The sequence below is a fragment of the Eretmochelys imbricata genome, chromosome 10 (assembly GCF_965152235.1).
Source record: "Eretmochelys imbricata isolate rEreImb1 chromosome 10, rEreImb1.hap1, whole genome shotgun sequence".
In the NCBI taxonomy this organism is placed as follows: Eukaryota; Metazoa; Chordata; order Testudines; family Cheloniidae; genus Eretmochelys; species Eretmochelys imbricata.
Window position 1 is genome coordinate 38,239,074 of NC_135581.1, and position 12,782 is coordinate 38,251,855.

Genomic DNA, 12,782 nt, shown 5'->3' on the forward strand with positions numbered 1-12,782 from the left:
TGACTAATCTAATTGCCTTCTATGATGAGATTACTGGTTCTGTGGATGAAGGGAACGCAGTGGATGCATCGTTTCTTGACTTTAGCAAAGCTTTTGACACGGTCTCCCACAGTATTCTTGTCGGCAAGTTAAAGAAGTATGGGCTGGATGAATGCACTATAAGGTGGGTAGAAAGTTGGCTAGATTGTCGGGCTCAACGGGTAGTGATCAATGGCTCCATGTCTAGTTGGCAGCCGGTGTCAAGTGGAGTGCCCCAGGGGTCGGTCCTGGGGCTGGTTTTGTTCAATATCTTCATAAATGATCTGGAGGATGGTGTGGATTGCACTCTCAGCAAATTTGCGGATGATACTAAACTGGGAGGAGTGGTAGATACGCTGGAGGGCAGGGATAGGATACAGAGGGACCTAGACAAATTGGAGGATTGGGCCAAAAGAAATCTGATGAGGTTCAATAAGGATAAGTGCAGCATCCTGCACTTAGGACGGAAGAACCCAATGCACAGCTACAGACTAGGGACCGAATGGCTAGGCAGCAGTTCTGCGGAAAAGGACCTAGGGGTGACAGTGGATGAGAAGCTGGATATGAGTCAGCAGTGTGCCCTTGTTGCCAAGAAGGCCAATGGCATTTTGGGATGTATAAGTAGGGGCATAGCGAGCAGATCGAGGGACGTGATCGTTCCCCTCTATTCGACATTGGTGAGGCCTCATCTGGAGTACTGTGTCCAGTTTTGGGCCCCACACTACAAGAAGGATGTGGATAAATTGGAGAGAGTCCAGCGAAGGGCAACAAAAATGATTAGGGGTCTGGAACACATGACTTATGAGGAGAGGCTGAGGGAACTGGGATTGTTTAGTCTGCAGAAGAGAAGAATGAGGGGGGATTTGATAGCTGCTTTCAACTACCTGAGAGGTGGTTCCAGAGAGGATGGTTCTAGACTATTCTCAGTGGTAGAAGAGGACAGGACAAGGAGTAATGGTCTCAAGTTGCAGTGGGGGAGGTTTAGGTTGGATATAGGAAAAACTTTTTCACTAGGAGGGTGGTGAAACACTGGAATGCGTTACCTAGGGAGGTGGTGGAATCTCCTTCCTTAGAAGTTTTTAAGGTCAGGCTTGACAAAGCCCTGGCTGGGATGATTTAATTGGGGATTGGTCCTCCTTTGAGCAGGGGGTTGGACTAGATGACCTCCTGAGGTCCCTTCCAACCCTGAAATTCTATGATTCTATGTTCAGTGTCTGTAGACAGATAATAGACAGGAGACAAGAAAGTAGAGATGAGTGGACAAATGGGGGTGAATGGGTTAGGGTGGGGGCAAGAATGAAGAAATGGAAGGTGTGACAGAGTGCTGGGCAGCAGCCCCTGAGCCAGCATTCTGGTCACTGCAGCTCCAATTAATTACTGCAGAACAAACCTCATTAAGAAGAGCTGTGCCTAACTGACGGGTGGAGAAGAGCTGGAAGGCTAATGTCACTAGACAGAAGATACGAAAAGGCGAAGAGAGGAAGCAAACAGAGAAAGATCGCTCTTGCCTGCTTGCCTCAGGAGCTGAGGGCTCCCTAAGACTGTAGGTGTAAGGCTGAACAGTGTACAAGGGTGCTAGGAACCAACACTGTAAATAAATGGCACTGGGTGTTTTACCAGGATAAAGGTCTCTGAGATGTTTGTGGACTTGAGAAGGAACAGGAGTGAGCAGGGTCCTGACAGAGATGGTTAGAACAGAGAAACCAGAGATGCAAGAGAACACCCATGCTTCTGAATTAACCACCACAATTCTTGGCTCCACCTTGTACTCCCAACGGAATTCTGCGTCCTTGCAGGGGTGCAGAATTCATATAGTCTGCATATTTCTGTGCCACCCGCGCAGAAAAATACAAAAAAAAAATCTGCAGGGGAACACGCATCTCTTCCACAGCAGTCCAGGCAGCGTGTCTGTTCCAACGTGCCTGGAGCAGCCTCAGAGACAAAAATCACTCCAGGGGGAAGAGGGCTGGGCATGCATGCCTGCTAGGGAGATGTTGATCACCATCAGGGGGCCAATAAGCGAGAGAGACTCTGTCCCTCTTGATTGCTACTGCGGCTTGCCTGGCATGGAGAGGAGGTAGGTCTTTTTATTATACACAAGGAAGGCTCTGTCCCCGAGACAGAAATGTAGTAGCCTGCCTGCCTAGTAACAGGTCTGTAACTTCTTGAGAATAAAAAAAACCCTATTAAATATTAGTATCATATTACTGAAAAAAATTGTTTTTAAATTAAAGAAAATAGTTTTTGTAAAAAAACAAAACCACATTTTTTTTAATGTTAGGTTTCAGAGTAACAGCCGTGTTAGTCTGTATTCGCAAAAAGAAAAGGAGTACTTGTGGCACCTTAGAGACTAACCAATTAATTTGAGCATAAGCTTTCGTGAGCTACAGCTCACTTCATTGGATGCATACTGTGGAAAGTACAGAAGATCTTTTTATATACACACAAAGCATGAAAAAATACCTCCTCCCACCCCGCTCTCCTGCTGGTAATAGCTTATCTGAAGTGATCACTCTCCTTACAATGTGTATGATAATCAAGGTGGGCCATTTGTGCTGAAGATGGCCCAACTTGATTATCATACACATTGTAAGGAGAGTGATCACTTCAGATAAGCTATTACCAGCAGGAGAGCGGGGTGGGAGGAGGTATTTTTTCATGCTTTGTGTGTATATAAAAAGATCTTCTGTACTTTCCACAGTATGCATCCAATGAAGTGAGCTGTAGCTCACGAAAGCTTATGCTCAAATTAATTGGTTAGTCTCTAAGGTGCCACAAGTACTCCTTTTCTTTTTGTTAATGTTGCCGTTGATGGTTAATTGATCTCATTTCCTGAGGCAGAAATGTAACAGCCTGCCTGCATAGTAACCTTGTTAATGTTCCTATTGTTAGTTAACTCTTCCCATTCTCAATCAATTCCCCCAGGAGCATAAAACCTGTAAAAGTTTTAAGGCCCCTATATTACATCACTTTGGCAAATGAAAGTAAGGAAACAGCTAGGAAGATCTCTATGCTTTCTCACTTTTTTCCTGTGCCAAAGTGACACAATGGGGTTAGATTACAGTTTAGGATTTATTTTACTTACCCATTAAAAAAAATACTTTGAGGGCAAATAAAACATTTACTAAGCAGCCAGTAAAATGTCAGGACAATCAGAACCAAGCATTTCCCAAAGTACCCAGCCGGTCCAGGACAATGATTAGCGAAACTGTATGACTTTCATGTGTGAAAGTCTGAGTAATTTAAAATGATGTTCTACTTTTTTTTTGCCATTTGGTGTCATGTAATATAATTTAAATGAAAATCCAGGATTATAACTGGAATGCAGGGCATTAGTTACCAAGTGGCTTTTTTTATTTATTGTAGTTTAAATAAATTACCAAAAAAATTGAAACTGTTGTGATTTATACTGAATTATTTTGATAAACAAAATCTGCAGAATTTTTAATTTAGGGGCGCAGGAGTAACCTTGGGAGGAACATGTATTTTCGTAAAGGTTTTATCCAAGAAATAAAGATGGGCCTTAATAAATTTGTCACACAACAAAAAGTTGGCAAAAGTAAAAGTGGAAATATACATCTATAGAAACTGATGTTGTACCACAGCAGCACCTAACCTTAACCCTCAGCCTACCTCACCTACCTTCATGATTTCCTCTGCTTCTCCCTCAAGAGTTATTGTGTACATAGACAACAGGAGGTTCTCTGTTATTACCACCAAAACATCCCTCTTCTCCATGATCAGGAGCTTTTGGATTGGACTGTCTGTGCTCAATGCATGGCTTGTCTTTCCTTTTTCATTCACGTAATGCACAGACCCTGCAGTAAACACAAGCCAGTTACATACTGTTCTGTTCCAATACACCTGTAAACCACAAAATTAATTATCAATACTGTTAGTGGTCTGACAAACCCACAAACGTAAGTTATTCAGAGGCAAGGCTACACAGAAAAAAAGCCTTGCTTAATCTTGGTTAAGACTATTCTGTTCTACTTTAATAACAATATGTTCCTCAAATGCTGAAAAGCTAGCAAATACGCAGTTAAGGTCAACAACCACAATTTTATTTCTCATCTTATATACTGTTGGAGTTAAAATAGTATAGTAGTTTATACAAGAAGGACACATGTAAAAAGTAGTTCTCTTTTCTTCAAAGAAATCCAAAACTAAAAGCATATCTTAAAAGGAAGACATCTACCTTTAACATGTGTGTCCTTCTCACCTGTAAAAGCGGCAAAGAGTCCTGTGGCACCTTATAGACTAACAGACATATTGGAGCATAAGCTTTCGTGGGTGAATACCCACTTCATCGGATGCATGCAGTGGAAATTTCCAGAGGCAGGTATAAATATGCAAGCAAGAATCAGGCTAGGGATAACGAGGTTAGTTCAATCAGAGAGGATGAGGCCCTCTTCTAGCCATTGAGGTGTGAACACCAAGGTAGGAGAAACTGCTTTTGTAGTTGGCTAGCCATTCACAGTCTTTGTTTAATCCTGAGCTGATGGTGTCAAATTTGCAAATGAACTGAAGCTCAGCAGTTTCTCTTTGAAATCTGGTCCTGAAGTTTTTTTGCTGCAGGATGGCTACCTTTAAATCTGCTATTGTGTGTCCAGGGAAGTTGAAGTGTTCTCCTACAGGTTGTTCTATATTGTCATTCCTAATATCTGATTTGTGTCCATTTATCCTTTTGGGTAGGGACTGTCCAGTTTCGCTGATGTACATAGAAGAGGGGCACTGCTGGCGCATGATGGCGTATATTACATTGGTGGACGTGCAGGTGAATGAACAGTCTTTTCGACTGACTGACCAGTTGCTTTCCCTCTCAGGCAGTTTTTTGCTGAGAAACACTACAGGGTGGAATTCTTGATCCAGTCCTTCCTGCATTAAAACTGCTCCCACACCACGCTCGGATGCATCTGTGGTTACTAGGAACGGTTTGTCAAAGTCTGGGGCCCTTAGTACAGGGTCAGACATGAGTGTCGCTTTAAGCTGGTTAAAGGCCTTCTGACACTCTTCGGTCCACTGAACGGCATTTGGCTGTTTCTTTTTGGTTAGGTCTGTCAGTGGGGCGGCAATTTGGCTGTATTGCGGTACAAATCGCCTGTAATAACAGGCCAAGCCTAAGAAGGATTGAACCTGTTTCTTTGACCTTGGACAGGCCACTTTTGGATAGCATCCACTTTGGCCTGTAGGGGGTTGATAGTTCCTTGACCCACCTGGTGTCCAAGGTAAGCCACTCTGTTTAGGCCTATTTGACACTTCTTAGCCTTAACGGTTAGTCCTGCCTCCCTTATGCACTCGAAGACTTTTTGTAGATGTTCCAGGTGTTCTGCCCAGGAATCCGAAAATATGGCCACATCGTCAAGGTAGGCGACTGCATATTCTCCTAATCCCGCTAGGAGACCATCTACAAGTCTTTGGAAGGTGGCAGGTGCATTCCGCAGCCCAAAAAGTAGTACATTAAAATCATACAGCCCGACATGGGTGGTGAAGGCTGACCTTTCCTTGGCGAATTCATCTAGCGGTACCTGCCAGTACCCCTTGGTTAAGTCCAAGGTAGAGATGAACTGGACCCGTCCCAGTTTCTCTAATAGTTCATCTGTGCGTGGCATTGGATAGTTGTCTGGGCGAGTTACAGCATTTAGCTTACGGTAGTCCACGCAAAAACGTATCTCCCCATCTGGTTTGGGAACTAGAATCACTGGAGATGCCCATGCACTTCCAGAGGGGCGGATTACACCCATCTGTAACATATCCTGGATCTCCCATTCTATAGCAGTTTCAGCTTGAGGAGACACCCGGTAAGGTTGGACTTTAATTGGGTGAGCATTACCTGCGTCAATGGAGTGGTATGCCCGTTCAGGCAGTCCTGGGGTGGCTGAGAATGTCGGTGCACAGCTAACGCACAGCTCCTGGATCTGCTGGATCTGGATCTCCAAGGGTCATGGAGAGGTTCACCTCTTCCATGCCACCAGCACTTTTCCCTTCATAATAGAAACCTTCAGGCCACTCAGCGACATCTCCTCCCTGGGCTGTAAACTGACAAACCTTTAATTCTCTGGAATAAAAGGGCTTTTGAGAATTAATATGGTACACCTTAGTCTTTCGGTTGGAGGTGGGGAATGCTATGAGATAATTAACAGCTCCCAGGCGCTCCTGGACCGTGAATGGCCCTTCCCACAAGGCTTCCATTTTATGGGCCTGGAGCGCCTTTAAGCCCATGACCTGGTCTCCTACTTTGAAGCAACGCTCTCTGGAATGTTTATCATACCAGGCTTTTTGCTCTTTTTGGGTATCCTGTAGGTTTTCTTTAGCAAGGGCTAAAGAGGTTCGGAGGGTGGTTTGTAGGTTGGTTACAAAGTCCAGAATGTTAGTTCCTGGAGAAGGTGTAAATCCCTCCCATTGCTGATTCACCAACTGTAAAGGCCCCTTAACCTCTCGGCCATATTCAAGTTCAAATGGTGAAACCCTAAACTGGGATGTTGTACAGCTCTGTAGGCAAAGAGAAACTGCTGCAATCATTGGAGTGCTCATTTACGAATTTACATATCATGGCCCCCAAAGTTCCATTAAACTTCTCCACCATGCCATTTGTTTGATGGTGGTAAGGAGTGGCAACCAAGTGATTTACCCTATGAGCTTCCCAAAGGTTTTCCATAGTTCCTGCCAGGAAATTAGTCCCTGCATCTGTGAGGAAGTCAGAGGGCCAATCTACCCTGGCAAAAATGTCTGCTAGTGCCTGGCACACACCTTTAGCCCTGGTATTGCTTAGAGCTACTGCTTCCGGCCATCGAGTGGCAAAATCCATGAAAGTCAGTATGTACTGCTTCCCTTTGCGTGACTTTTTCGGAAAAGGACCCAGAATATCCACAGCTACTCGCTGAAATAGAACTTCAGTGATAGGGAGTGGCTGGAGAGGGCTTTGATCTGGTCTTGGGGTTTTCCCACTCTTTAGCATACCTCACAAGACCGGACATAGGTAGGAACATTCTTGCCCATTCCCTCCCGGTGGAATGACGTCCCCAAACAGTCTTTGGTCCTGTTCACCCCAGCATGGCCACTAGGATGATCGTGGGCTAAGCTCAAGAGCTTGACCCGGTACTTAGTTGGAACTACCAACTGTCTCTGAGGATGCCAGTCTTCCTGGTGTCCACCAGAAAGAGTTTCTTTGTACAAAAGTCCTCTTTCTACAACAAACCTGGATCGATTAGAAGAGCTGAGAGGCAGTGGGTTGCTTCGTGCCACTGTCCAAGCTCTCTGGAGGCTTTCATCTGCTTTCTGTTCGGTCTGGAACTGTTCCCTTGATCCTGGAGACATCAGTTCCTCATTGGATTGTGGACCTAGGCGTGGTACCTCTGGAAGCGATGTAGGGGATGGGGCTGTTTCCGTTGACTGTGAACCGCTCTCCGCTGGGGCACTATGTTGGGGTTCAGGCTCCAGCTGAGCCTCTTGTGTAGGGTTATGGGCTGCTGTTGGTTCAGGTTCAGTGGGACCCTCTGGTGTTGGAGTTGCAAGTACTGGATTCAGTGCTGGCAATGGGTCTGGTACTGGTTGTTCCGCCGGTTCCGGTTCTGGGACTGGCTCTGTCTGGGTCTCTGGGACTGGATCCACTACTGCTGTTGCAGACATTGGCCTGGGGTCCGGGTCCATCACCTCTGATCAGGTCCTGGTAGAAGTTTCCGGAACAGCACTAGGCGTGACGGCGGGTTTAGTCTGGCTGCAGGTGACCATTCCCACCCTCTTGGCTGACTTCACATGATTGGCCAAAGTCTTCCCCCAACAGCATAGGGATGGGATAATCATCATAGACTGCAAAAGTCCGCGTTCCTGACCAGCCCTTGTACTGGACAGGCAACTTGGCTGTAGGCAAATTGAAAGAGTTGGACTTGAAGGGTTGAATTGTCATTTGGATCTCTGGGTCAATTAAATTTGGGTCCACTAAGGAAGCATGGATAGCTGACACTTGTGCTCCGGTGTCCCTCCACGCGGTGATCTTCTTCCCACCCACACTCAGTTTCCCTCCGCTCCAAAGGTATCTGGGAGGTATCCGGGCCCGAGGACCTCTGGTGTGATTCCGGTGCAATGAACCGGTGCAATGAATGTGCAATGAATGTGATTCCGGTGCAATCTGTTGGGGGTCTTGGGGCAGTTGGCCTTTACATGCCCCAGCTCGTTACATTTAAAACATCGTCCAGCTGACGGGTCACTGGGGCGAGGTGGGTTCCTGGAGAATGGTGTGGCGGGACGATAATGTCTGGAGGGTTCTTTGGGAGGTAGGTGGGGCCTTGGGTGGCCCCCGGTAATAGGGTGTGGTCTGAGGTTGTCCCTTCTGGTATCCGCTCCAACTGCTACCAGTTTTTTTCTTCTCTGCCACCTCCACCCACTTGGCTCCAATCTCCTCCGCCTCGATTACAGTTTTGGGCTTCCCATCTAGGATGTATCTTTCTATTCCCTCTAAGAACTGTTCCATTTGCATTAGGAAGGGCAAATCTACTGGAGATTCAACACTTGCTCCTGATATCCAGGCATCCCAATGTTTCACAATGTGGTAGGCATGTTGGGTAAATGACACGTCTGGTTTCCACTTTAGGGCTCTGAATCACCGATGGGAATGCTTGGGTGTTAGCCCCATTCTGACTCTCGCCTTGGTTTGAAACAGTTCATACTGGTTCATTTGTGCCTTAGGCATTTCAGCTGCAACCTCAGCTAAGGGTCCACTGAGCTGTAGTCTCAGCTCTACCATGTATTGGTCTGAAGAGATGCTGTACCCAAGGCAGGCCCTTTTCAAGTTTTCTAAGAAGGCCTCAGTATCATCGCCTGCCTCATAGGTGGGGAACTTTCTGGGATGGGAAGTGGTACCTGGAGAAGGATTGCTAGGGTTTGTTGGTATATTCTTGAGCCCTGGCCTTCTCCATCTCCAGTGCATGCTTCCTCTCTTTTTCCTTCTCCTCCTCCACATGCTTCCTCTCTTTTTCCTTCTCCTCCAGTTCTTTGGGCCTTGCCTCCATTTCCCTGCTGTGGGCAGCCTCCGTTTTTTTTTCCCTAGCCGCATGTACATCCATCTCCATCCGCATGAGTTCTATCTGTCTTTCATATTCCTTTTGTTTTTCCTCAGCCTCAATTCTGGCTAATTCCAGCTTTTGTTGAACCGAGGAGTCTGTCATCCTAACCTCTCTGTTTTTAACTAACTTTACACCCGAGAGTTACACAGAAAACAAAACAAAAACTTGGCTTGTAAAATTTTGCTGTGCTATAATGGGATACCTATTCTCTGATAGTGATTGTCAGCCTACAGAAAAATAAAAATAAAAAAACCCAACACAATAAAAAAAATTCAACACCCCCCCCACAAAACCCTAACACCTTTGTCCCCAGGCAAATAGGTAGAAAACCCCTCTAGTTGGTCTTAGGAGAAAAAAAAAAACTTCAGGTCTGTGAAGACTTGTGAATTTCCCTGCAGGAGGTTAACTACTCTGCCTTTAGGAAGAGAAACTGCAGCTCACAAAAGACAATTCCCTTTTGTCTCTGCTCTGGCCCCAAAGCGAAGCAAAAAACTTCCAAATATTTCCAGTTGGGAACTTGCTTTCTAGCAGCCCAAAGGAAAAAAAATTTTCCTTTTGAAAATCTTTTTCTGGTTCAAAAAATCTCAAATTGATCTCAAAATGATTTCAAGTTGATCCCACTGCTCTGCCACCATGTCAAGGTTCCTTCCCCACTCTGAACTCTAGGGTACAGATGTGGGGACCTGCATGAAAACCTCCTAAGCTTACTTTTACCAGCTTAGGTTAAAACTTCCCCAAGGTACAAACTATTTTACCCTTTGCCCTTGGACTTCCACTGCCACCACCAAATGTTTATCCAGGTTTATTTTTATTAGGAAAGCGTTGTTTGGAAACGTCTTTCCCCCTAAAATCCTCCCAACCCTTGCACCCCACTTCCTGGGGAAGGTTTGGTAAAAATCCTCACCAATTTGCATAGGTGACCACAGACCCAAACCCTTGGATCTTAAGAACAATGAAAAAGCATTCAGTTTCTGAAAAGAAGGATTTTAATAGAAGTAAAAAGTAAAAAAGAATCACTTCTGTAAAATCTGGATGGTAAATACCTTACAGGGTAATTAGTTTCAAAACATAGAGAATCCCTCTAGGCAAAACCTTAAGTTACAAAAAGACACACAGACAGGAACATCCATGCTATTCAGCACAGCTTAATTTCTCAGCCATTTAAAGAAATCATAATCTAACGCATATCTAGCTAGAGTACTTACTAAGTTCTAAGACTTCATTCCTGTTCTGTCCCCGGCAAAAGCATCACCAGACAGACGCAGACCCTTTGTTTTTCTCCCTCTTTCCAGCTTTTGAAAGTATCTTGTCTCCTCATTGGTCATTTTGGTCAGGTGCCGGCAAGGTTATCCTAGCTTCTTAACCCTTTACAGGTGAAAGGATTTTTCCTTCAGCCAGGAGGGATTTTAAAGGGGTTTACCCTTCCCTTTATATTTATGACAAATCGTATCAAATGTCTTAATGAAATCGAGGTAAATTAGATCCACTGCGTTTCCTTTGTCTAAAAAATCTGTTACCTTCTCAAAGAAGGAGATAAAGTTGGTTTGAGACAATCTACCTTTCGTAAAACCATGTTGTATTTTGTCCCAATTACCATTGACCTCAATGTCCTTAACTACTTTCTCCTTCAAAATTTTTTCCAAGACCTTGCATACTACAGATGTCAAACTAACAGGCCTGTAGTTACCCAGATCACCTTTTTTTCCTTTCTTAAAAATAGGAACTATGTTAGCAATTCTCCAGTCATATGGTACAACTCCTGAGTTTACAGATTCATTAAACATTTTTGCTAATGGGCTTGCAACTTCATGTGCCAGTTCCTTTAATATTCTTGGATGAAGATTATCTGGGCCCCCCGATTTAGTCCCATTAAGATGTTCAAATTTGGCTGCTACCTCAGATGTGGTAATATCTACCTCCATATCCTCCTTCCCATTTGTCATCCTACCATTATCCCCAAGCTCCTCATTAAAGACTGAGGCAAAATATTTGTTTAGATATTGGGCCATGCCTAGATTATCCTTAACCTCCACTCCATCCTCAGTGTTTAGCGGTCCCACTTCTTTCTTTCTTTGTTTTCTTCTTATTTATATGGCTATAGAACCTTTTACTATTGGTTTTAATTCCCTTTGCAAGGTCCAACTCTACATGGCTTTTGACCTTTCTCACTTTATCCCTACATGTGCTGACCTCAATAAGGTAGCTTTCCTTGCTGATCCCTCCCATCTTCCACTCCTTGTAGGCTTTCTGCTTTTTCTCAATCACCTCTCTGAGATGCTTGCTCATCCAGCTTGATCTACAACTCCTGACTGTGGAAGCGGCGGCCAGTATGTCCCTCGGCCCGCGCCGCTTCTAGCAGCTCCTATTGGCCTGGAGCAGCGAACCGCGGCCACTGGGAGCCGCGATCAGCCGAACCTGTGGAAGCGGCAAGTAAACAAACCGGCCCGGCCTGCCAGGGGCTTTCCCTGTACAAGAGGCGGAACAAGTTTGGGAACCACTGCTTTACAGTCTACCTCATCATTGATATACAATGCTACTCCACCACCTTTGCCTTTATTTCTGTGTTTCCTAAACAGCACATACCCATCAATACCTGTACTCTAGTCACAACAAGGGTGCATTCAGTACAGCTCAGGATACCTTGAACAGACTAGAGCCTGGATATAAAACACTTTGGCAATCTCATGTCAGAAGTCTACATAAGTGCACCAATCACCTGTAGCATGGAGCCATGACAACAATTCTGTGTAAGACATCATTATGAAAGAGTTGTTGGTAAATTTCAAGAGTGAAAAATATCTTTGCTTTAGACAAACTCTCATAAAAGGTCTGATAACTGAATTTTGTAGATTGTTTTACCATGGTGATGAGAGCTTTAGAAATGTTTGTAATATATCTATTCCAGGCAAGTAAAAAAGCACAAAAATAAACATTTCAAATGTTGTTAAATTGTCATTTATTTTATTTTAATTACAAAAGGCACTCCATGGTCTACACTAACATCTCACTGCATTTTTTTTTAAATAGAGCCATTATGGATTAATGAATGCAAAAAAGGAACAAAAAAAAAAAAAAAAGAGGGTTACTCACCTTATGCAGTAACTGAAGTTCTTTGAGATGTGTGTCCCTGTGGGTGCTCCACTTCAACAGCACCAGGACACATCAACACTTGATCAGAGATTTTTGGTAGTAGTGCCTGGGCGGGGCATGCGTGCACAGTAGCTATCTTGCAGTGTCAATGGCACCTCACCTATCACGCGCACAACCCAAGCCCTTCAGTTCTTTCTCTATCATAGAGTCTTTAACGTGAACGCCAAAGTAGAGGGGAGGAGGGTGGGTAGTGGAGCACCTACAGGGACATACATCTCGAAGAACCTCAGTTACTGTTGTGGTAAACCCCGGACAAACAGCTACAAAAGGGGGGTAGTAATTAGTCCCAGGGATTAAAAGGCCCCTCCCTATCCACTGAGGAGAGAGAGCCAGGGGACAATAAGGTTCAGCTGGAAAAGGGGTTGCTAGGGAACCAATAAGGTTCAGCTGACTCCAACTACTTGGGACCTTTTTAAACCCTCCCCTGGGTGGCAGGAGGAAAAGAGTGAGGGAGTGAGAGGAGCAGGGAAGTTGCCAGTAGGCTGTTTGCAGCAAGACACCAGACTTTCCCAGTAGAGAGGCTGCACTTGCTCCCCAGAAGGGAAGGAAAAC

General features: G+C 44.8%; 1 protein-coding gene across 1 annotated transcript in view; it reads right to left on the reverse strand.

The window, feature by feature from the left end:
• Positions 1-12,782, reverse strand: part of IFT140 (intraflagellar transport 140) — a 253,776-nt gene that overhangs the window by 201,850 nt on the left and 39,144 nt on the right. Inside the window, 1 exon segment of the mRNA XM_077828863.1 lies at positions 3,661-3,836. Coding sequence (XP_077684989.1) covers positions 3,661-3,836 — 176 coding nt within the window.